The sequence below is a fragment of the Homalodisca vitripennis genome, chromosome 4 (assembly GCF_021130785.1).
Source record: "Homalodisca vitripennis isolate AUS2020 chromosome 4, UT_GWSS_2.1, whole genome shotgun sequence".
In the NCBI taxonomy this organism is placed as follows: Eukaryota; Metazoa; Arthropoda; class Insecta; order Hemiptera; family Cicadellidae; genus Homalodisca; species Homalodisca vitripennis.
Genome location: NC_060210.1, coordinates 24,779,734 through 24,804,444, shown reverse-complemented (window position 1 = coordinate 24,804,444; position 24,711 = coordinate 24,779,734). Strand labels below are relative to the sequence as shown.

Sequence of the window (24,711 nt, the reverse complement as noted above, 5' to 3'; positions counted from 1 at the left end):
CAGTAGTAAGGTACAAGTCTAAAACCTTTCTTGTCTAAACAAAACTAGCACAGAAGCAGGACAGTATACAGTAGTAAGGTACAAGTCTAAAACCTTTCTTGTCTAAACAAAACTAGCACAGAAGGACAGCAGTATACAGTAGTATGGTACAAGTCTAAAACCTTTCTTGTCTAAACAAAACTAGCACAGAAGCAGGACAGTATACAGTAGTATGGTACAAGTCTAAAACCTTTCTTGTCTAAACAAAACTAGCACAGAAGCAGGACAGTATACATTAGTATGGTACAAGTCTAAAACCTTTCTTGTCTAAACAAAACTAGCACAGAAGCAGGACAGTATACATTAGTATGGTACAAGTCTAAAACCTTTCTTGCCTAAACAAAACTAGCACAGAAGCAGGACAGTATACATTAGTATGGTACAAGTCTAAAACCTTTCTTTCCTAAACAAAACTAGCACAGAAGCAGGACAGTATACAGTAGTAAGGTACAAGTCTAAAACCTTTCTTGTCTAAACAAAATTAGCACAGAAGCAGGACAGTATACAGTAGTAAGGTACAAGTCTAAAACCTTTCTTGTCTAAACAAAATTAGCACAGAAGCAGGACAGTATACAGTAGTAAGGTACAAGTCTAAAACCTTTCTTGCCTAAACAAAACTAGCACAGAAGCAGGACAGTATACAGTAGTAAGGTACTACAAGTCTAAAACCTTTCTTGCCTAAACAAAACTAGCACAGAAGAAGGACAGTATACAGTAGTAAGGTACAAGTCTAAAACCTTCCTTGTCTAAACAAAATTAGCACAGAAGCAGGACAGTATACATTAGTAAGGTACAAGTCTAAAACCTTTCTTGCCTAAACAAAATTAGCACAAAAGCAGGACAGTATACAGTAGTAAGGTACAAGTCTAAAACCTTCCTTGTCTAAACAAAATTAGCACAGAAGCAGGACAGTATACAGTGGCAAATTACAACTCTACAACCTTACTTCTCTAAACACCAACAAGCCCGGAAATAGTACAGTATGCAGTGGTAAGTGCAAGCTACGACCTATTTAGTTCAGCTTTAGGAAACGTGTATCACCTTACCGCTTCTCTTACGTCAGATGACCACAAGGAACTCTTCTTGTCTAAACACTACTAGTCTGCTCCAAGTGTCGTTTCTAGTTCAGTTGCTTTCTTGCAGTATATCATTCTTGTAAGGCAATGTACGCTAAAGTGTTTTTTTTTTACTTTAAATATGTAACAATCACTCATTTAAGTGAGTCAACAAAGAAGTTGTGCTGTTCCTTAAGTGTAATTCGTAATAATTAATATGAGTTTTATTACTGTTTGAAGGGTAGGAATTGTTTGCTATGTATAGCACTAATATTACGCCAATTAAAACTAAAAACATCTAGCATTGATCAAGATAATGCAGCCGTTGGAAGAGCTTAGAGTCCTGTAAATGCAGTTACAGCATTACGACAAAAGTTAAACTATCGTGAATATGTATCCCCAACAGTATTTAAGGCTCGAAATATGTTACAATACTGTGTTAAACATTTGTCAGGTGTTTTTAATCAACCATTTCGCAACATGTAATGAACATCTACAATATTTTGGAACTGAAAAAGAATAGTAAAAAAATTTTAGATATCTGCACAGTTTCGGGTATAGATCTTGTATCTTGAGTATTTAAAAGTATTTACGTCCAAAAAGCGGTCCAGCAGTAGAACTAGCTTCTACAAGTCTTCTGTAACAAGTCTTGTATAATTAGTCTCATGACAGTAAATTAAACAGTGACACGTAAAAGCCTCGTCTAAACCATCCATTTGACATTTAATTGTTTTGAAAAAAACGTTTATTTTATTATTTGGACGTTTTAAAGACCTACCATTCCCAAGACACATCCAGAAGTAGAAATCAACAAGCTCGTTTTGTAGCCGAACTTCTGCACGGTGACAGGACTCAGGAAGGACGACACACACATGATGATTCCGATGATGATGGCGCAAGTGCTGCTGGAGATGGTAGTGCCTGACATCTTGAAGATGGACTCCGTGTAAAAGTAGACTATAGAGATCCCGGAGAACTGCTGGAGAGCCAGAAGGATGCAGCAGATGGACAAGGCGCGACGGTTACCAGTGTTCGTGAACAGCTCCAGGACAGACCCGGGCTCTGCCTGACTCTGCCGCACTGATTTCTACATCAAGTCATGAGTAATATCGAGTATCATTTTATTTGCTTATGTCTGACTAAAATTATCTCTGTTTCGTTTATCTCTTTTTCTCTCTGTTTAAATGACTTTTGGTGGAGCCGACAGTATAATGAGGCAATTTTCACAAAGGTCGTGGGCAAAAATATGACGTTGAAATGAGATGGTGTTCGCTTTTAATCGAATACCGCATTAATAAGGGAACATTATTTACTTATACAATATGCCTAATTGCTTTCTATACATACAATCGTGGAAACATTGTTCAAAATTGGCTGAGATACGAAAGGTGTGTTTCAAGTATCAATGCACAGCTTTTTAATATAACAGCTTTTTTGCCAGTGTTGTTTATCCGTATAAAATAGACAATTAAAGCAAATAAATAAATCCAATAAAAACAAGCATGTAGCCTCCTTTATTTATGAGACAGATTTAAAAGATAAAATTGGCAAGAGGAAACAACAAGTCCAACATCAGTATCAATAATTGTAATTTGTATTATTCTGCCCAAAACTAAAATACTAGAAATCTTGAACGTTTTTCGTTTATAATAATATATAATACATAATATATATATATATAAACGTTATAATATATAAACGAAAACTTACCGAGTGCCCTAACAGGTCTTATTGCACATAAAGAAGCTATGGTAGGGTTAACGCAATGTGAATGTTGAGATGAGCTCCAATTTACATTCCGCTTTGTGCATCTGATGTGTGAAATGATGCAGTTCATGAGTTCATTTCGAGCTTCTTCACCGCCGACATTTTTGTCGCTTCAGGTGGACGTAGACTCTAGATTATGTGACAGAGTTAGATCTCAGACACCGAACCAAGCAGAAGTGGAAAAGGAGTCGGATTCAAAATTAATAGGTCCTATTAATAGTTTGTCAAATTTTAAATATTCTCAAAATAAATCATCGTTAAGGTCTCCAGTGTGCACCAAAAGGCCAAAACTTCCCCTTGTGTGACATCCACTAACAATTTGAATACGCCAAGGAGAACAGCACAGTCCCCTAATATATTTAATTTGTATGGCATTAAAAAGCAATAATGGTGAAGACATTTAATATAATTTAATAAAAATCAACACTAATTTCTGTTACTTTGACTTTTAAATTGTATATTAATTCACAGCATTTTAATAATTTGTTACTTTTAGAATACCTGAATCGACTGAAGCTCCTTTTCGACGTAAACTTTGGACCTTCCCTGTCTCAGCCATGCGAGGGCCTCTCTCGCTCTGTGCTCTTCGCCCTTCATGATCAGCGCATACGGTGAGTTGGGTAGATATGGGAAGAGCAGAAAGAAGCAAGCGCACATCGCTAGCAAGATGTAATGTAGAACAGCGTAACTGACGAAAGGACCTACAGCGTAAACTACGAGACTTCCGAAGGAGAAAAAGGTCTGAATGAAAGTATTTAGAATACCTCGAACAGAGTCCTGAAACATAATGTTCCAATAATAAAATGTGCAAGAATACTTCTACTTACTACGGCACAGTGGTGTAAGCGACATTAAAGTTAATATAACTTATAACATGTTTCAGCCTACCTCAGCAATTTCGGCGATGTAGGTTGGCACAGCAGAAAAGGCTACAGCTAATGTGATGCCGGCAAGCAGTCTGGCCACCACCAGAAGCACGACCTGCTGAGTCACTGTCAGCAGCAAGTAGGAGCACGTCATGCTAACCATGCCGAGGCCCACGGTGGACTTACGGCCCAGGACTTTCAGCAGAGCTCCGGACAGGAAGGGTCCTAACCCCATTCCTAGAGCCACCATGGAGGCGACCGTACTTCCCTCTTCGTCTGACAGATGCAATTTCATCAGCACTGGTGACGACCAAGCGTACGTGGTTCCGCATACCAGGTATACCAAGTTCACTATACCGGGAAACGTCATGACGTCATCATTTACTTGACATTTTATAAACCATCAAACTGCTGATATAAAGCTATAATAATATATATGTAGAGCGACATATATTAATAAATAAGCTATTTAAGAAAAAAATACTCAACAAATATAATTGAAAATAGTAGCCATTATATAAAGTTACTCTGCGAGTTTTTAATATATAATTAATTTTATGTTGCTCTTTTAAAGTGTTCAGTGAATGTTATAGATAACTAAGGCATGTCAGTGGCTTTCTTGACTACAGGAGTAGTAAATAGAAAAATAATCAGTATATTCAGTAATTTTATGTTTGGGAGTCTTGGGCGGTGAAGGTACGTAATATTTACCTAAAGGTTCTCTTCAATAAGAATGGTTTCTACCTAAAAGGTACCTATTAAGCACATTCATGTTAAAGTACAACAATAACAATAAATATCACTCATTACAACTCGTACTGTAACTACAGCAATAAAACACTGACTAGCATTTGTTCTTCCTTCTGTGTAATACTTAGTTTAGATTTTATCCTTAAAGGCCCATGTCGACCAAAAGGGTTAAAATAACCTTAGAACCGCAATGAAGTGTTCGGTCGTTTGCCGTAGTTCAGTGACACAAAATATTAATAAGAGAGATCTGCAATCAGATAATTATTTAACACATAACTACAACCAGTACACAGTAAGTACACACAGTACACAGGAGTATCAACACAGAGGAGTATCAACACAGAGGAGTATCAATACAGAGGAGTATCGACATAGAGGAGTATCGACACAGAAGAATATCAACACAGAGGAGTATCGACACAGAGGAGTATTGACACTGAGGAGTATCGAAACAGAGGAGTATCGATCGACACAGAAGAGTATCGAATCAGAGGATTATCGACAGCGAAGAGTATCGACACAGAGGAGTATTGACACAGAGGAGTATTGACACTGAGGAGTATCGACACAGAGGAGTATCGACACAGAGGAGTATCGACACTGAGGAGTATCGACACAGAGGAGTATTGACACAGAGGAGTATCGACACTGAGAAGTATCGACACAGAGGAGTATCGACACTGAGGCGTATCGACACAGAGGAGTATTGACACAGAGGAGTATCGACACTGAGGAGTATCGACACAGAGGAGTATCGACACTGAGGCGTATCGGCACAGAGGAGTATCGACATAGAAGAGTATCGACACAGAGGAGTATCGACACTGAGTAGTATAGAAACAGAGGAGTATCGACTCTGAGGCGTATCGACACAGAGGAGTATCGACACAGAAGAGTATCGACACTGAGTAGTATCGAAACAGAGGAGTATCGACTCTGAGGCGTATCGACACAGAGGAGTATCGACACAGAGGAGCATCGAAGGACTTGACAGGTTGTAATGCAAACCCTTTTGCACAGACGGGTAAACAGACTTATCTTTGTGCCTTTGACCCCAAAATCAACACAAAATCAACACAGTTCTCCCTTGGTCCAAGAGGAAAGAACTATACACTCCATTGTAACCATCGAAACCATATACTCTTTCCATCAAGAGCATCGCACGTACCAATGGACGAACATGGACAGCAACTTATAAAGGAACAGTCAGGACTTTAGTTAACTATAGATAACCGTTTAAATATTATAATGTAAAGTTCAAATAGTTGCTCTAGATTAAGTACGAGTACTTTCTCCTCGTAAACCTATTAAGTGAAAAAGGTTAATTTGAGGTCACGCTTGTCAGAAGGCCACGTTGCAGCTATTGAGATCTCATTGTGAGCAAGCCGCTAGAGAAGTGTTGATATTTGGGGCTGATACGAGGTTATATTGTAAATAGTAGACTTTTTGTGAAGGAGTAGGAGACAATTTATTTATACGTGTAAATTATATCAGAAACTTAAATTGACATTTCCCCCAATCAAAGTAGTCCCCATTTATCTAAAGATTTGTTGAGCCGTAGCACCAGCTTTATAGATCACACATTAAAGAAATCTGACATCTGACTGACCTTTACACAAGCTACCAACAGATTCGTTTAACATGTCTTCACATTCCAATCAATTTCCACTAAGATATTCCCTAAGCTTTGAACAAACTTAACGTCTGATGATACTATATCAGGCCTTTATGGTGTTTTTTTTTCCCTCCGAAACAAATTTTAAAAGTCACCATAAGATCATGTTGAACGAGTGCAGTTAGTTAGGCTATAAGCTTTACTTATGTCACATGTAAAACCCTCATATAATTACACTGTTTTTTTATAAATTTATTCTGCTATTTTAACGCTGTTATCATAAGACCTATGATATCAATGTAAAACTTTTCATTGGCACTTTGATGAGTCCCATAGTTTTCGAAGTATTGTGTGGTCAAATAATAGACGTACAGAATTACAAATAAAAATAATTTTTCTTTCCTAAGGCTCAGCCATTCGAATATTTATTAAATAATTATGCTTTTTTCAACAAGAATTATACTATATACTGAAAACTATAAACTGAAACTACTACAGGTGTATATGCCTACTGCAGGTGGTGAAGGTTTCAAATAAAATCTCAATGTTACCCTATTGATGCTTAAAAAAATAGTCAATGCGAAAAACGCTAACAAAACTAAAAGGTGCACATTGCTCAATGGACGGTTATGGTGTTTAGTTGGAGGCACTCACTTTTGTAGCTTTATTTGTATGTAAAAAATAAACTGAAGAAGCCACTAAATCCATCACACTGATTTATATCGAAATTAGATCAATGGCCTTTTTATAGTGTGGATGTCACAGTACCGACCTTTTGTGGCGTAACTCTGGTTTGTGGGTTTAAAAATAAACTGAAGAAGCCACTAAATCCATCACATACTATATCACACTTACTATATCTCGAAATATATATCGAAATTCAATGGCCTTTTATAATGTGAATGTCACAGTACCGACCTTTTGTGGCGTAACTCTGTGCGTATTATATCGAAATTAGATCAATGGCCTTTTATAATGTGACTGTGTATGTTTAAAAATAAACTGAAGAAGCCACTAAATCCATCACACGTGATTTATATCGAAATTAGATCAATGGCCTTTTTATAGTGTGGATGTCACAGTACCGACCTTTTGTGGCGTAACTCTGGTTTGTGGGTTTAAAAATAAACTGAAGAAGCCACTAAATCCATCACACGTACTATATCGAAATTAGATCAATGGCCTTTTATAGTGTGGAATGTCACAGTACCGACCTTTTGTGGCGTAACTCTGGTTTGTGGGTTTAAAAATAAACTGAAGAAGCCACTAAATCCATCACACTGATTTATATCGAAATTAGATCAATGGCCTTTTATATAATGTGAATGTCACAGTACCGACCTTTTGTGGCGTAACTCTGGTTTGTGGGTTTAAAAATAAACTGAAGAAGCCACTAAATCCATCACACGTATTATATCGAAATTAGATCAATGGCCTTTTATAATGTGACTGTCACAGTATCGACCATTTGTGGCGTAACTCTGGTTTGTGGGTTTAAAAATAAACTGAAGAAGCCACTAAATCCATCACACGTACTATATCGAAATTAGATCAATGGCCTTTTATAATGTGAATGTCACAGTACCGACCTTTTGTGGCGTAACTCTGGTTTGTGGGTTTAAAAATTAACTGAAGAAGCCACTAAATCCATCACACTGATTTATATCGAAATTAGATCAACGGCCTTTTTATAGTGTGGATGTCACAGTACCGACCATTTGTGGCGTAACTCTGGTTTGTGGGTTTAAAAATAAACTGAAGAAGCCACTAAATCCATCACACGTATTATATCGAAATTAGATCAATGGCCTTTTATAATGTGACTGTCACAGTACCAACCTTTTGTGGCGTAATTTGGTTTGTGGGTTAAAAATAAACTGAAGAAGCCACTAAATCCATCACACTGATTTATATCGAAATTATATCAATGGCCTTTGTATAGTGTGGATGTCACAGTACCGACCTTTTGTGGCGTAACTCTGGTTTGTGGGTTTAAAAATAAACTGAAGAAGCCACTAAATCCATCACACGTATTATATCGAAATTAGATCAATGGCCTTTTATAATGTGAATGTCACAGTACCGACCTTTTGTGGCGTAACTCTGGTTTGTGGGTTTAAAAATAAACTGAAGAAGCCACTAAATCCATCACACTGATTTATATCGAAATTAGATCAACGGCCTTTTTATAGTGTGGATGTCACAGTACCGACCTTTTGTGGCGTAACTCTGGTTTGTGGGTTTAAAAATAAACTGAAGAAGCCACTAAATCCATCACACGTATTATATCGAAATTAGATCAATGGCCTTTTATAATGTGAATGTCACAGTACCGACCTTTTTGTGGCGTAACTCTGGTTTGTGGGTTTAAAAATAATCTGAAGAAGCCACTAAATCCATCACACGTATTATATCGAAATTAGATCAATGGCCTTTTATAATGTGAATGTCACAGTACTGACCTTTTGTGGCGTAATTTGGTTTGTGGGTTTAAAAATAAACTGAAGAAGCCACTAAATCCATCACACTGATTTATATCGAAATTATATCAATGGCCTTTTTATAGTGTGGATGTCACAGTACCGACCTTTTGTGGCGTAACTCTGGTTTGTAGGTTTAAAAATAAACTGAAGAAGCCACTAAATCCATCACACGTATTATATCGAAATTAGATCAATGGCCTTTTATAATGTGAATGTCACAGTACCGACCTTTTGTGGCGAAACTCTGGTTTGTGGGTTTAAAAATAAACTGAAGAAGCCACTAAATCCATCACACTGATTTATATCGAAATTAGATCAACGGCCTTTTTATAGTGTAGATGTCACAGTACCGATCTTTTGTGGCGTAACTCTGGTTTGTGGGTTTAAAAATAAACTGAAGAAGCCACTAAATCCATCACACGTATTATATCGAAATTAGATCAATGGCCTTTTATAATGTGATTGTAACAGTACCGACCTTTTGTGGCGTAACTCTGGTTTGTGGGTTTAAAAATAAACTGAAGAAGCCACTAAATCCATCACACTGATTTATATCGAAATTAGATCAACGGCCTTTTTATAGTGTGGATGTCACAGTACCGACCTTTTGTGGCGTAACTCTGGTTTGTGGGTTTAAAAATAAACTGAAGAAGCCACTAAATCCATCACAGTGATTTATATCGAAATTAGATCAATGGCCTTTTTATAGTGTGGATGTCACAGTACCGACCTTTTGTGGCGTAACTCTGGTTTGTGGGTTTAAAAATAAACTGAAGAAGCAACTAAATCTACCACACTGATTTACTATATCGAAATTAGATCAATGGACTTTTATAGTGTAAATTTTACGGTACCCACCTTTTGTGGTGTAACTTTTTATTTATTATAAATTTTATTTTTTTATATTTATTTATTATTATTTATTATATAGGCCAAGATTTTTATCTATGCCTTACGTAATACTAGCAGTTATTCACGGCTTCGCACGCAATTTCGTAGGCTTTACGTGTGTACGAGCACATGTGATTTAATTGAATTATATTTCCGACGCAAATGCTGAATTTTTTGTCGCTACGATCTGTTAAAAAGTGTATATTTGTTGCAATTTTAATTTACTCCGGACTCAGTATTTTTTTCCATAGTTTATTTTGCCTTGTTTCCCGATCAAGAAAATATACACATACACAGGTATGAGAGGACTGCTTTTGTCAACAGATAATTAACATGGGTTTTATAACAGTCTTTAAATTTATAGTAAAAGTTCGATAGTCTAAAGTTTTTGGTACCTGCCATACAGTACTGACCAAGCACTGCATATTTACGAGTAATATTCGCTGAAATGAGCAATTAAAAGTATATTTTTACTAAATCTTTTAATTTTTATTTACTCTTGGCTTCACAGCGATTGCAGAAAGTGTTAAAATAAGAAGTTTTGTCACTATCAAGCTTATCTATATGCTTTAACAATATAAATGTTTAACAGTCAGAACAAGTGCAGTTATTTTAGCGATCAACCTTGGAACGGGAGAAAATAAGCTGAATATTTGTAATACCGTACCTTAGTTTCCGGTTCTAAAAGTTGTCCCAAAAGTCTCATATAATTTCGTTTCTGCGTAGTTAGTGTTATTCAAGGTCAAAGATAAACAAAAAAAGTTGTTATCTTTTATTATCTAGGTTTCTATTGCTTAAATTATATTATTATTTATTACAAAAATTGTATAGCATATTATTAGGAACTTTTTTCATACGCGCAATCGTTTTTGAGATAGAAGGCGGTGATCGCTCAGCCATAGGCTACGTACTGTGATACAAGCTCTACTGTGAATATCTGTAAATATTACCTTGAATTTTATTCCTATTATTTATAATTTTATACACTTTATTTAATATTATTTTACATATAATCAATACATTCATTTAATAATACTTAACTACGTTATATAAATAAACACATTAAATCAAATACTTATTGTATATCTTAATTTATGTAAAGCAACTTTTAAGGAGACAAATTATGAACTGTTTATTTTTAAATGTGTAGGTTTTTAGATATTATATTATACTTATTATATATAAATAATTAGTATATATTTTTTTATAAGATTATTTTATTTAGTATATTATTTTTTATTTTTCTATTTGAAGAATAAGTTAAGAATTTACCACAATTGTAATGAACTGTTGTAAATTTACTGTATACACTTGTAATTTGTAACCTAAATTTACCCGAATGCTTGGCAAACATTCAAACGTATCAGCTAAATTTCCTGCCTTATGTTTGCTTAAATTAAATTCTTTCATAATGCTTGTTTTCTTCTTTTACAGATTTTAGTTTTTTATCTTTTACCGAAGAAAAACTAGTATGCAGTTCATCTTCATAGTCACTGCCAAATCAGCGTTTTAGATCAGTGTGATATTCTGTGTTCCTCGACGAAAACAATGTCTGCTCAGATGTCCCGACCTCCCGCAGATATAACATTCCGCAATATATTTCTTGTCCGTGATGCAATTGCATTCAAACATATTGTAGGCGCTGTATTCCTACTCTGATCTCTAGGTAGCTCATTGTTGTTTGTTGTAAGTTACGCACAACTAACTGTTGTTTTCACAAATATATTGTAGGCGCTGTATTCCTACTCTGATCTCTAGGTTGCTCATTGTTGTTTGTTGTAAGTTACGCACAACTAACTGTTGTTTTCACAAACATATTGTAGGCGCTGTATTCCTACTCTGATCTCTAGGTTGCTCATTGTTGTTTGTTGTAAGTTACGCACAACTAACTGTTGTTTTCACAAACATAAATTTTGAAATGGTTTCGGTATTAAGCCCATTTGCACAATTTTATAATTTCTAATTCAGAACAATTACAACAAAATTAAAAATGCACTCTTAATTCTTTTATGTACAGCCTTAAATATTCTCCTAATTTATGTGGCCTATTTATAAAATCCTTCCCTATGTTTTCTAATATTAAATGTGATATTAATAATTTAAAATACACACGATTTACCTCAATCACGCTTATTCCACTGTTATTTAATAATTTATCAAGAAAGCAGCACTGTGAAATAATTGTACAGTAAACTCAAAATTTCATTATCAGATCATTTTGTTTTCTTCATTTTGTACAAATATTTTATGAATTAAAAAAACTACTCGCAGGTAATGGTGAACATCTACTGGCAATTGGAGGCTATATTTAAAAAAATTTAAAAACATAGCTTTTATCCCTACCACTAAAAATCGTAAAGAAACCCATTGTTCTTTGTTGCATCCCATTTCACTAAATAGGCCGTTACAGTGTAAAGTTTGCGGCACTCAACTTAGTAACTTAGATTATAGAAACAAATGTCAGAATCTACCAAAAATCGTAAGGAACCCCATTGTTCTAGGTTGCATTCCGTTTTAGTAAATGGGTTGTTACAGTATGAAGTTGGCGGTACTTATCTTTGTAACTTAGATTACAGAAACAAATATCAGAAACCACTAAAAATCGTAAAGAAACCCATTGTTCTTTGTTACATCCCATTTCACTAAATAGGCCGTTACAGTGTAAAGTTTGCGGCACTGAACTTAGTAACTTAGATTACACAAACAAATGTCAGAATCAACTGAAAATCATAATATATATTTTAAACGATCACCTGCAAGGGCTGGTAACCCTCCTATAATTGCGCTCTTGTAAAGAAGATTCTGGATGGATTTTATGTGCAGATAAATGTTTTAAACTATCAAGTGCAAAGGCTGGTAACTCTAAAAATACTGCGCTGTTGTAAAGATGAGTCCGGTTGTTTTTTTTTTTTTTTTTTTTTTTTTTTTTTTTTTTTTTTTTTTTTTTGCTGAAATAAGACGGTTTTCTCACAGTTGACTGCTTCTTTATCAATAAAATTCCATCTGGTTTTAACGTGTAGTTAAGAATTTTAACGTTTATTTCCATGGCTGGTTAATCACATATAACTGCTATGACGTAAAGATGAATCCGTCAGGTTTTGACGTGATTCGTACTGTATAACAATAAATGATGAAGAGGGGATGTCTGGTAGTGTTCAGACGCGTGTACACACCCGACTACAGGGGTGTTTTGATGACCTCGAAAAATACCAGCGACTCCAGAACCTCCTCCTCTTCAAAGTGTTGGAGAAGACGGGAGAGGACTCAGACCACATTGTGGTGGAACTCTGCCGGGCAAAGCTCGGTGCGGACCTGCCGGCTACCGCTATTAATGATTATTTTGTAAATATTTCATTAGACCGATCTGCAGCTTGCCATTGTACAGCTGAGCTGAGGGCTGCTCCTCGGGAAGGGAATTCGAGTATGACCAGCATCGCGGTCGGAGCCGTGATCTACGTCTATTCTTTCTGACCAGTCACACTGTCTACTATAATGAAAATCTAACTACCACTACATATGTATAGAAAATCACTGATGATTTCAGATCGGCAATGGATAACAAACTAGTGATCATCTTAATACTCTTTTACTTTTATTTTCCAAGGCCTTTGGCTGCGTATATCTCCTCCCTCCCTTCATCAAATTAAAGAAGTATGGTTCCTCCTTACAGACTTACCTCAGTGGACGTTAGGAATGTGTGAAGGAGAGGATAAAATGTATGTCTGGTAAACTGTTACGAGAGGATTTCTACCAAGGCTCTGTGCTTACATGACATGAAATATATTACTTCAATCGTATGGCATTTAGTATTCATCGTTACGCCGCGGATTTACAAACATACGTTTACTGTTAACTTAACGAACTTGTCACTCATGTGTCACTACTAAACTTCGACATTCAAGCGATTAACTTCTGGGCTAAATAACATGGTCTGAAACTGAATAAAAGTAAGACGCAATCAATATTACAAATCATAGGTACCTCGAAACTGATTAACAGTATCAGCCTTGATACCACATCGAAGTTAAAAATGAACAGTCGCTAACTAAATTACCAGAATAAACTTCAGAATCTTGGACTGACAATTAATACAGCCCTAAAATGGGCTATGTTACAATAATATGTAATAAAGTCTTTGCTGGCATTGTGATCAGTGATTTGATTGCTGAGCAATCGGACAGACTTCAGCGTGCACAGAATTACTTTATTCAATTTTTAATAGGTCGTTTACTGTTCAGGCTTGTAGTCTTTGGAATGCTCTTCCTGATGATATTAAAAGTGTTGAGGTTCGTGTGTGCTTCGAGGCGAGGGTCAGGGACTTGTTACTGTGGTGGGGGGGGGGGGAAATTGTTAGCTTCTTAGGTTATCTTTGACTAAGAATTAGCCTGTATTATTAAGTTCATGAGTTATTTTATGTAAATTAAGCAAATCTGTTTACATTTATTATAAAGTATAGTATGTTAACCGTGTACATGTGTATGTATTCAATTATTGTAAATGTACTGTATATGATATGAGGTTGAGTGGTACAGGGGGTTTGACAGCCCTAACCTCACCTCTTTAATAAAGGGTCTTTCCATTGATTTCCTGTCATCAATTGTAAGGGCGGATTACTCACAGATGGCTGCACTGGTGTAAAGATGAGTCCGGCTGATTTTGGCGGTAGAATCCATGATCTAGGACGAATAGTGGTGTATGATCTCACTAGCTCGACTGTAAAATACACCATGCTACTTACTGTCTTTTGTCGGCTGTAAAACTGTTTAAGGCGGCAACATAAAGATAACACGTATTTGATAAAAGTGTCAAATCACGTTTTAGATAGTAAATTATTGTAAAGTAGCTAACACATGTCGAGTTGCGGAAGATTTTTAGACTTATTATAAATTTTACTGTGTCATTGTATATGAACATTGAGAAATGCCTCCCACCATATTTGTGTTTGTTCTCAATCACTTCATACGATTCAGCATAAATTACTGTATTATAATGATTATAGTTTGATATATTACAATTGCAATATTGTTACAAACAATGAAACAGCCAAATAACACAAAATTAATTTACAGTTGTTTGAATAGCGTTAACATTTATCTTCGTCAAGTCACATATCCAATTAATTGCTAACGAAATACAATATTCCTGCTGCCTAATGCGTAAGCTTTTACAAGTAATAGGTAAATAAGAGATTACAATTTATTAATTTAATAACGGGACTAAATTTGTGACTAGTTCACTATCACTTGAACAAATTCATACTACTGGTATCTGTTTGCATTAAATACTCTTCTACTTCGACGTCTATCATAAGAACTATTTCTTTCTTAGAACAAAGTCATCTACCGATCTAAAGAAATCAAGTTAAGTGTTTATACAATCCACATAGGCTCTCGACTGTAATAAATTAAAATAATGTGGATTGCAAAATGCGAACAAATCCTGTCCATTTCTTGATAACAATTTTGGAATATATGTTTATTTAAACAACAAATATGACGTTTCCAACACTTATGGTAAAGTGTCATAATGCACGATTGAAAATAAATAACAACATACAGATAACAAACGGAGAAATTCAAGTAACGAAAATAAAAGATGGAATATTTTGAGTTAGGTTTGTAATAAAAATTATAATACCATGAGCTTAAAAATAAATATAGAGCAGTAACCAATGCAAGATCTAGGTATACATTAAATGGGGAACGGATTTAATACACTTTTTTCGCCACTAAACTACTCAGATAATATGGGATTGTATTGTCCTATGGAATAAAACTACAAGTGATCCTAGTTGTTAATAACTACAATAAATTCAACTACTAGAAGTTACTTATCTAAGTTAAGGTGAAAGGTTAATTTAATACTTTGGGAGGAAATCGGATAGTTGGTACCCTGCTGTCTTATCCCATTTAGTGACACGTAACCAAGTGTAGACAGCAATATAGTATACAGTTTGATCGTGAGTTACTCATCGTGAGTAAAAAAACTTTAGGTCAACTTTTTATTATAGCGTTTACAAAAAACATTACAAGATAAACCGGACTTTGTGAAACACTACTCTTTAAAACTGAAAAGCCAGATTGTGTTGGCAGCTTGTAACTCCCTGTTTATAAACGATATTGTATAAAAGGTTGGCTGGAACAAAACTCACTCGAGGTCCCGATGCTCGTTACAGAATGGCAAAAACTAACTCCCACTTTTGACAAATAATAAACTTTCAGACGTCAGACCTGAAGGGGGTCGTCTTAAAATTCAATGTATTTACTATAGAGACCCCTCCTTGCCACAATATAAAATAAATATATAAGCCAGCATTTTTGAGCTGATTTTAGTTTTTGAGATTTTTTATACCAAAGTTAAAATCGAACCATTTACATTTTCTTGGAGAATCTAGAGTTAAAATATTTTCTTTCATAACCAATTAACTTAAAAGTACGGAATAAAATTTCAAAACAAGATACAGTTTCCCGTCATTATATTAAAAAATTACAAAGCCCAGTGAAATTCCTCTGTTACGTGTGTAATTTTTCAAAAAGGCCAAAAAATAATTCGAATTAATACTTAAATTACTTTTCCAACTAAACCATTCAAATTGAACTTCAAAAAGTATTTATTACAAGATACAATTAACCAAATAACAAATATTCGAAAGTATTTTATGGTATTTTTCTATGTTACCTGCCTTTTGGGCTTGGAAAATCTATATTTTGATATTAATTTGAAAGATTTTCCGAGCGTTTTTTTTTAATGGTCACGTTACAAAGGTCTTGTGATGTCCTGTGTTCAGTAAAAGTAGTCTGTATTGTTAACTTGAAAGATACTTTAAATAATATTACTTTCAAAGGAATAGGTTATTTTTTTAAATCAGATCTTCTGGGTAAACACAATTTTTAGGACATTTTTCAATTTTATATTTGTTCTGATTTTGCTCTAAAATATCTCAAAAATAAAAAAGAGCAAGAGAAGAGGACGTTTGGTTTGTACCAATATTCTTCTTTCACATTGTATTCTAAAAATGTATCACAAGAGGAGGTTTACCATTTGAATTTGGAGTTATGGGTGAGAAAATCTCTCATACATTTTAAATTTATCAAAAGATACCCACTATTGACCAGGAATCATTGTCCTTAAGTTTGTTTTATCTGTCCGCAATATTCCAACAATTAGCAGGTACCACACATGTTTTAACCTTTATACTTACGAAATGTTAAGGCATTCGCAGAGACAAAGTGACAACCACAAGATACCCACATACATTTTCTACTACTGTTGCCACCAAGTCATTCTTTTCTACTGTAGTGTAATGTAATTAAATCAAACCTAATTGTTTTTTCATTTTCCAACATGTTAATCTCAGTATAATTAATTACCACCAAATTTTTATTTTCAAATACAAATAGATTAATGTACATTCTGTAAAACAGTTTTACGATGCTGCATATCTGTTTTCACTCGACCATTCAGCATGTCCTGGATCTCCCCAAAAGAGAGGCCGCTCGTGTCTTGTACGACGGCGGAGACGAAGAGCACGGTGATGCAGCAGAAGCAGGAACAGCCCAAGAAGACAAAGTGTTCCCCTACCAGGTGGATGAGGTAAGGGAACAGTTTGGCGGTGAGGAATGAGAGACAGCCGCAGCTAGTCGCTATCAACGTTGTTGCATAGGGTTTCACGTTGCTGGCGAACAGCTCCCCGGACAGAGCCCACGGGATATTAGAGAAGCCTGAAAAGGGGAATAGTCAATATTATAAACAATATCACTGTATAATAGCCAATATCCGGTAAGACAATATCCAAACACGTATAAAGCGACTATTCTGTTTTAGATGGTGGGTATTCAGATTTCACTTCAGCAGAAACACATATAAACGTCTGCCTAACGAAATTAAAGGCAACTCAGTTAAGGGACTCCATTCGTTCATATACTGTATATCCAACTTTGAATTAACGGTGCTTTTTTACACTTTTCCCAAATATTACCAAATACAATAAAATGTAGTTTTTTGATAAGACTAAGATTTGTACATTAGCTACAGTAATAATATTATCAGCCCCTGTAATGTTATAGTTTTATTAATCTTGAATCCCTAAAAAAGTTAAATTTGTTATAATGAGCCAATTAAATAATTTTTTCCTATTGGGCTTTATGAACACATTCTTGTTATCAAACACATCGTCAAGAATTTGTTTTCACCTTATTCAGAGTGATATTTTTGGAGAAAATAGTACTTTCCGAGGTTATAGAACTCTAATGTAAGCCTATGTTATCCAAACATCAAGTAGGGTATATAAAAAAAGGTTTCGTTTCACTGCAATAACAGTTAAACCTCATTTAAGTTACTATAGTGGGTACTTTGGTAGTACCCGGAGCCCACTCTGTCCCTATCTAATATTTATTATTAGGCTGTATAAGTCGGTAAATACATAAGTACATATTATAAATAGAGAAAGTTAAAATATAAATGTGTGAGCAGAAGCCTAAAGCAAGTTTAACTTATCAAGAACTCAACTGACCTGTATTGAAGAAAAGAATGTAGACTACGAGACTAACTAGAGGTAGCCAACTGATAGAATCTACTTCAACATTGCTCGACTTCAACAAGAAAAACACACCAAGGCTTCCCTGTAACAAAACATTATTGTAGACAACTGATTGAATCTACCTCAACATTGCTCGACTTCAACAAGAAAAAACACACCAACGCTTCCCTGTAACAAAACATTATTGTAGACAACTGATTGAATCTACCTCAACATTGCTCGACTTCAACAAGAAAAACACACCAAGGCTTCCCTGTAACAAAACATTATTGTAGACAACTGATTGAATCTACCTCAACATTGCTCGACTTCAACAAGAAAAACACACCAAGGCTTCCCTGTAACAAAACATTATTGTAGACAACTGATTGAATCTACCTCAACATTGCTCGACTTCAACAAGAAAAACACACCAAGGCATCCCTGTAACAAAACATTATTGTAGACAACTGATTGAATCTACCTCAACATTGCTCGACTTCAACAAGAAAAACACACCAAGGCTTCCCTGTAACAAAACATTATTGTAGACAACTGATTGAATCTACCTCAACATTGCTCGACTTCAACAAGAAAAACACACCAAGGCTTCCCTGTACAAAACGTTATTGTAACTGAACACACACCTGCGTTTGGTTATTTATATAAAAATTGATTATTTTCAACTACGTGTTACTAAGTTGCAGGAAACTATCTGAATTGACCCGTTCGACGACCGCAGTCTAGGTCGGTTTAAGGTAGGCCTATAAACCTTTTAATATTCCAATATTTTGTTGTATCTCTATCAATATGCTTTTATATTTACAGGTATTTTCCTACTAATCGAAACATAATATGTCCAGAGTAATGACAAAAACTCTATGCAAAATGATTAATTATTTCTCCTACTATACTCGAAAGGCTAGAAAGATGTAATTTCTGTCTGTCTGTATGCACGATATGATATCTTAAAAATTAACTGAATCTATACACTTCAAATAGAGTAAAAGCTTTAGTTCTACATGAAAAAAATATTTCGGTTATGTTGCATGATACTCCATGTTATCAGGTCAAGCGTTAGTGCACATTTTTAATCTGGTCTAATGGGAAGAAGATGAACGTGGTGGGCGGAGTTTTAGGATAGACGGCAAGTCTACATGAGTGATGCGCCTAGAAAGGGCCGTCCACTAATGCCCTGGGACGTCTCAGCTTGTGCAGTCCAGCAAGGCCCTCACGGGAAGACCAGGCCCTGTTGTGATCCCTCTCCAAGGAATCAGCCGAGTCAAAGAGGTGCCGAGCTTACGCCTTGATGTAGCTGTTTCCTGGGGTAGCAGCCAGCTGGTTGAACCACACAGGGCCGGTGTAAGTGATGGATGGCCTTACGATTGAGGTGTAAAGGAGCATCTTGGTGAAGGTGGTAAACGGTGAAGAGCGGCGAAGACTTGGAGCAAGAGACATAAAAAAACGTCCGACCAGTCCGGATCCTGCGGCTTGCAACAACGTTTGTCTAGAGCCGCCTGGTCAGCACCATCCCGCGATACCTTGTTGACGTAGTTCACCGGAGTCGTCACCCTAATAACCGCACCATAGTCCTTCCAGGTGAAGCACGGACTCACATTTACTTTGTACTTGCTAATCATGATCCTTATCATAAAACCAATGATTTGTTGACTTTAAATTTTTCCGGAAAATTTATTTCTAAATAGGCAAGAATGTATAGGCATAATTGAAGCCTATCAGTATTACTCTTAAGGTGGTACATCTTCTCTTTTATCTGCCGGGGGATGTAAAAATTCTATTCCTGTGATCGAACATTGTCTATCAGTCCTCATGACATCTCAAAAACGAAGTGTGCTATATACTTTTTTGTGCAATCGAAGGGACACGTGGTGTGGCGTACTCCTAGGCTATTGCCACACAGTAACTGTGTTCCAACCACATTATTAAGTGTCCCATATAAAGAAAATATTTGTTTACAGTTATCTTTAGCGTAATAAACAGATTTATGTGCACTTACATTATAGATAATATGTATAACTCACGTTAACTACTTTATTACTCTACTCACGATACATAATGATCATTCTAAACCTAGCAATCCTTAGGTTGCCTGTGTAAATTACGGGGTTAATGCGAACGTCTTAGTAAACAAGTGTTATTTGCGAAGTTTCAGCATGTGAATTTAAGTATCGAACTTGACCTAAAACACGAACCAATTTTTAATTAAGTGTAGCACGCAATTGTAGTTATACGTGTAGTTAAGCCAAAGTTATAGGTTTTGTTTACACATAACAATGGTAAATGTTCTAAATCCAACATCTATTCAAGTCACGTGAGTGAGCGCAGTACACGCCAAGATAGCTTGCTCACAAGATAGTTTTTTTCAGATAACACTATAATCTTGTTTTCCCCGAATATTTCAACCTCTGTGGAGAATCTGTAGTGTGACTTGTTAAAACTTATACGACAAAAAACCGAAATTACTCTACAGCTATCAATGTTATTGGGACCAGTGGTAGTAATTGGTTAAACTTCAGCCAATCACGGCACAGTTCCGCCCTCTTCCTATACAATCGGATATGTATTACTGAAAGTTTCAGGCAAAATAACTAAACATTGCTCAGATCAGTGAGTTCCATATATTGCAATAATGTAACTGTGGTAACAGTGTTTGGAAGCTGTGTGAATCTGAAATTTAGATCAGAATCATACACCGGTTTCGTAGACCTAAAAGCTATCACCTATCACTCTAATTATCGTCTTTACATTTTCATAGTTTAAAGCTGTCCGTGCTTAACTGGTTTCATTTTTAACCTAATAAATAATGTTTACCTTAAGAGGTGTCTATAGTAGCGGCCATGTCGACTTTCACCCCATAAGAGCGATGTTAAACCTTAAGCACTTTTACAACCTTATAGGAGATGTCTCATTTTAATAATGCGTCCAAACGCATTTTTATTTTTCGATAGTTTTATTTATTATTCAAGGAAAGATTTCATTCATTTTATTACTTCACCATTTCAAAAATGATAAACTTTACAAAATTAAAATAAAAACTGAAACTCGTTTGGATGCTTATTAATAAGATTCTCAATATTTGATACCTGCCATAACGCTACGATAAAAAATAAGGGCCCCAAAGGTCCGCGAGGCCTAACATTAATCAAATGGAAAGAACTCGAGGTCGTTCCATTCTTAGGAATATATTTCTGGTTTAAGAAGCAGTTTTATAAAAGAGGCTTCAGGATCTAGTGGGTGAGGTTTTGACTAAATGTTTATTAATTATCGGCCTCATCTTGTTTTAAATTGTAAAAAACACATAGAAATTATCATTTAAATTATTAATTTTAGGTTCACATTTTAAATTTGGTAGTGAGAACGCAGTTGAAACTATAAAGACTTTATCAACATTCCAATGTAGACGATCTGAAACTGTTTATTTGGTAGTGAGAAAAACGCAATGCCTAACCTGAAGGGAGAATTATTTTGCCATGTATTAAATGTAAGCATATTATATTCATTTATAAAATTTTTCAATTCTCGTAAGTTCAAGAAACTTTTCATGAGACCGATTTTCATTCCTAGTATTTACACATAAATTATAGGTATCATTGTTTATAACTGAGCTAATACATACCATGCCCAAAGCTGTCCCAGAAGCAGCCACCAGTAGAGGTTTCTTGTAGCCAAAGTTCCTGACAGCAACAGGACTGATGAAAGCAGATCCTGTCATGAAGACTCCGACTACTATAGAACAAGTGCTGGTGGAAATGTCTGTGCCGGTCATCTTGAAGATCAGCTCCGCGTAAAAGAAGACGATAGACATACCAGAGACCTGCTGAAGAGTAAGGAGTCCACAGCAGATAAGGAGACCACGGCGGTTACCTCGGGACGCAAACAACTTTCTCATGGAACCTGACTCTGTCTGGCTCTGGTGGATTGAGCTCTGCAACAAACATTTATAGCTTCACGTTAACTTAATAAATCCCTCATTCTCAGCTAAAGATAACACATACGCAATTAAGATAGATTTTATGTACAAATACAACCTATTGCAATTACCCTCATCGTAGCAACTATCAAAGATTTCTGCGTAACTTTTCCTTCACACAAACCCCATAACTGAAAATCATCCCCTGTTTAAAAGTTTGTGTATGTGCTATATAACGCGGCTTGTGGAAACGAAAACTGCCCCCAAACAAGTTGAAACATGTTACAAAAATTGATCTTATAAATATCTCAGCTGAGATCTGTCCAGTACTAGTTTGGTACGCTATTCGTTTCAGAATAGCGGCCGTTCAAACTTTAAGAACTTCCTTTCATTACAAACCCAGAAATTCTCAGTCGTAATTGGGGGCAATACTCCAGGGGTCAGAAGAAAAGAGTCTGGATGGGTAAACCGAAGGCTCAGATGAAGAGCTGAGTCAATATAATATAAGTTGAGACTAAACAAACACTCGGTATCAACTCAGCCCAGACCAAGAATAGAATATGAGGAGCATACTGGGATTTCTCTAGCAGCAGAGGATGGATTACTCTAAAGAAACGAAGGTACCGCTTTGATTTCTGTAGCGGTGGAAGTAATAGAGGCACTCGGATTGCTCTAGCACAGGATTGCTGTATCGCAGGGCCAATGATTCCAGTGGGTTTTCTTTAGCGGAGGATAAGATAGAAGCTACGCTAGTATACGATAGGTTAGGAACAAAGGAACGTCAGTAATAGCGGAAAGCGAAAAAATATCTAGATCATGGGGAAAAGTGCTAAAGGGAAATCCTACCTAAGGGAAACTGTCACTAGTTCACAGGCTGAGTTAGGAGCGGAGAGGATTAAGTACGGGGACGAATAAGAGTCGTTACAAAATCTACGGATAAAACAAAGGTGTCCTGGAAATATTTTGTAGTTAAAATTTGTTTCGAGATATTGATTACATGTAAATGCCATAAGATTTATTTTCAAGTACTGACAATAAAAATTATGAAACACGCTCAAAAATTGTTTATTTGGCTAGCTTGGTGCACCATTCGTTCCATTATGAGGGCCGTTCAAAGTTTATAAAAAGTCACAACTCTGAGGTATGAAGATATAGGGAAAAATAGGTGTTCTGGAATACTTATAACATTTCATAGACTTGTCACTATAAACATTAATGTTTTGTATTTCGAACTATTTTTGAGATATTGAGTACATAGGCAATAAATAGCATGAGGATAGATTAATAACATTTCAGGTATCACAAAATCTACCTATGTCGTCTGAATCGGAAGGAGTATTTCAATTAAGATCACATCAGTTTCACTAATGCATTGGTCGTCTTGAGGACAAAATGAAATGTTTACTACCTGTATGATCTGAAGTTCTTTGTCAGCGTAAGAGTCAGACCTGTTCTTCCTGAGCCAGACCAGGGTCTCTCTTGCTCGGGTTACTTCATGTTTGATTACCAGTGAGTGAGGGGAGTCAGGCAGATAAAAAAACAGCAGAAAGAAAAGTAAACACATCCCGAGCATCATATAATGGAGGGCGGCGTAACTAACAAATGGCCCGATAGAGTACACCAGGAGACTGCCGGAGCAGAAGGCGATGTGACCTTGAGTGTTCAAGAACCCTCTAACTGCGTCCTGTAACAAATTGAACATTGAACAAATACAGGGCGTTTTCAACAATAACCATCGTATTTAAGCAACTAGGCATTTGGGGGGGTGGGGGGGGGGGGGGGTGGGGGGGGGGGGGGGTGGGGGGGGGGGGGGGTGGGGGGGGGGGGGGGTGGGGGGGGGGGGGGGTGGGGGGGGGGGGTTTTTATAACAATCCTTTCTAGAAATAATGTTAAATAATTAATTTTTACTCCCACCAACCAACGAGCAGAAGGCTTGAAGGATTATCACACAAATTACAACCATCCAAAACTTGTAATTTATATTGATAGCAAATTCAGACATTAAATAGAAAAAATAAAAAAAAATTAAAAAATTTTGTAACCTTTGTTAAGTTATTATTGATAGTTCAAAATTCAGGACAGTAATGTAATCTATACGTGTTTAGATCATATTAAGTTATATACATTATATAACCTTAGATAAACAAACATTTGTTTCCAACACTCATTTACATAATACTAGGAAATAAAGGAAATGTTAATAAATTATTGTATGTCAAAAAACCATTTAAAGTTCATCTTGGTTTAATTTATCTCTTTAAAAATATATAATTAAATTGAAAAAGCTTTCAATCTATATATATAACATGCGAATGTTTGTTTGTATTGTTCCGTTATAAAACTCTGGGAACCAATGCACAGAAACATCGTGATAATTATTTGTAACAGTGATTCTACACGTTCCTGGGAAGTAACATAGGCATAACATACTAGAGTAAATTTTGGTTCCAATTTAAATAGTTTATTTAATTTTAAATTTTTTATATTATAAATCGTTGTTGGGATGTTTAGAGTATTTTATATTTGGATCCGACAGGACTGCGCTAACGGACACCATAATACAAAGCGAACTTGATACTATAACAGTCTGTTTAATACTTTTCAGCTGAAGTTCATCCAAAGAGGCCAGAAACAATTTTGTTTACACTCTCTAAAAATTTAGAAAACTTTTAATTGTAAAATGTGCTTGATCAGTACGTGTAAAACAGGTCGGCATAGAAGACGTCATTGCCTAATATTTAAAATTCAGATTTGCACCAATGATCAATAACTAATATATAAAAATGAATGTTTGTG

General features: G+C 35.8%; 2 protein-coding genes across 2 annotated transcripts in view; both read right to left on the bottom strand.

Moving 5' to 3' along the window:
- Positions 1 to 14,260, bottom strand: part of LOC124360963 — a 58,058-nt gene extending 43,798 nt beyond the window's left edge. Inside the window, exons 1-4 of the mRNA XM_046814999.1 lie at positions 14,085 to 14,260; positions 3,750 to 4,078; positions 3,363 to 3,638; positions 1,873 to 2,181 (exon numbers count right to left, since the gene is read on the bottom strand). Of these exons, the coding sequence (XP_046670955.1) occupies positions 1,873 to 2,181; positions 3,363 to 3,638; positions 3,750 to 4,078; positions 14,085 to 14,139 (969 nt within the window). The 5' untranslated portion in view covers positions 14,140 to 14,260. The remainder of the gene's footprint in view (positions 1 to 1,872; positions 2,182 to 3,362; positions 3,639 to 3,749; positions 4,079 to 14,084) is intronic.
- Positions 14,261 to 16,828: 2,568 nt separating this feature from the next.
- Positions 16,829 to 23,617, bottom strand: LOC124361419 (facilitated trehalose transporter Tret1-like). Its single transcript, XM_046815468.1, has 4 exons — positions 23,324 to 23,617; positions 21,622 to 21,930; positions 17,979 to 18,087; positions 16,829 to 17,187 (listed from the first exon to the last, which is right to left on the bottom strand). The coding sequence occupies exons 1-4, from the start codon at positions 23,615 to 23,617 to the stop codon at positions 16,868 to 16,870; spliced, it is 1,032 nt and encodes a 343-aa protein (XP_046671424.1). The 3' UTR covers positions 16,829 to 16,867.
- Positions 23,618 to 24,711: the final 1,094 nt, after the last annotated feature.

Coding starts and splice junctions, on each gene's coding strand:
- LOC124361419 (XM_046815468.1), bottom strand. CDS start 23,617: ATGTTCAATTTGTTACAGGACGCAGTTAGAGGGTTCTTGAACACTCAA. Junction 18,088..21,621: donor CTGGGACAGCTTTGGGCATG/GTATGTATTAGC, acceptor GTTTTGTTACAG/GGAAGCCTTGGTGTGTTTTT. Junction 17,188..17,978: donor CATTCTTTTCTTCAATACAG/GTCAGTTGAGTT, acceptor TCCCCTTTTCAG/GCTTCTCTAATATCCCGTGG.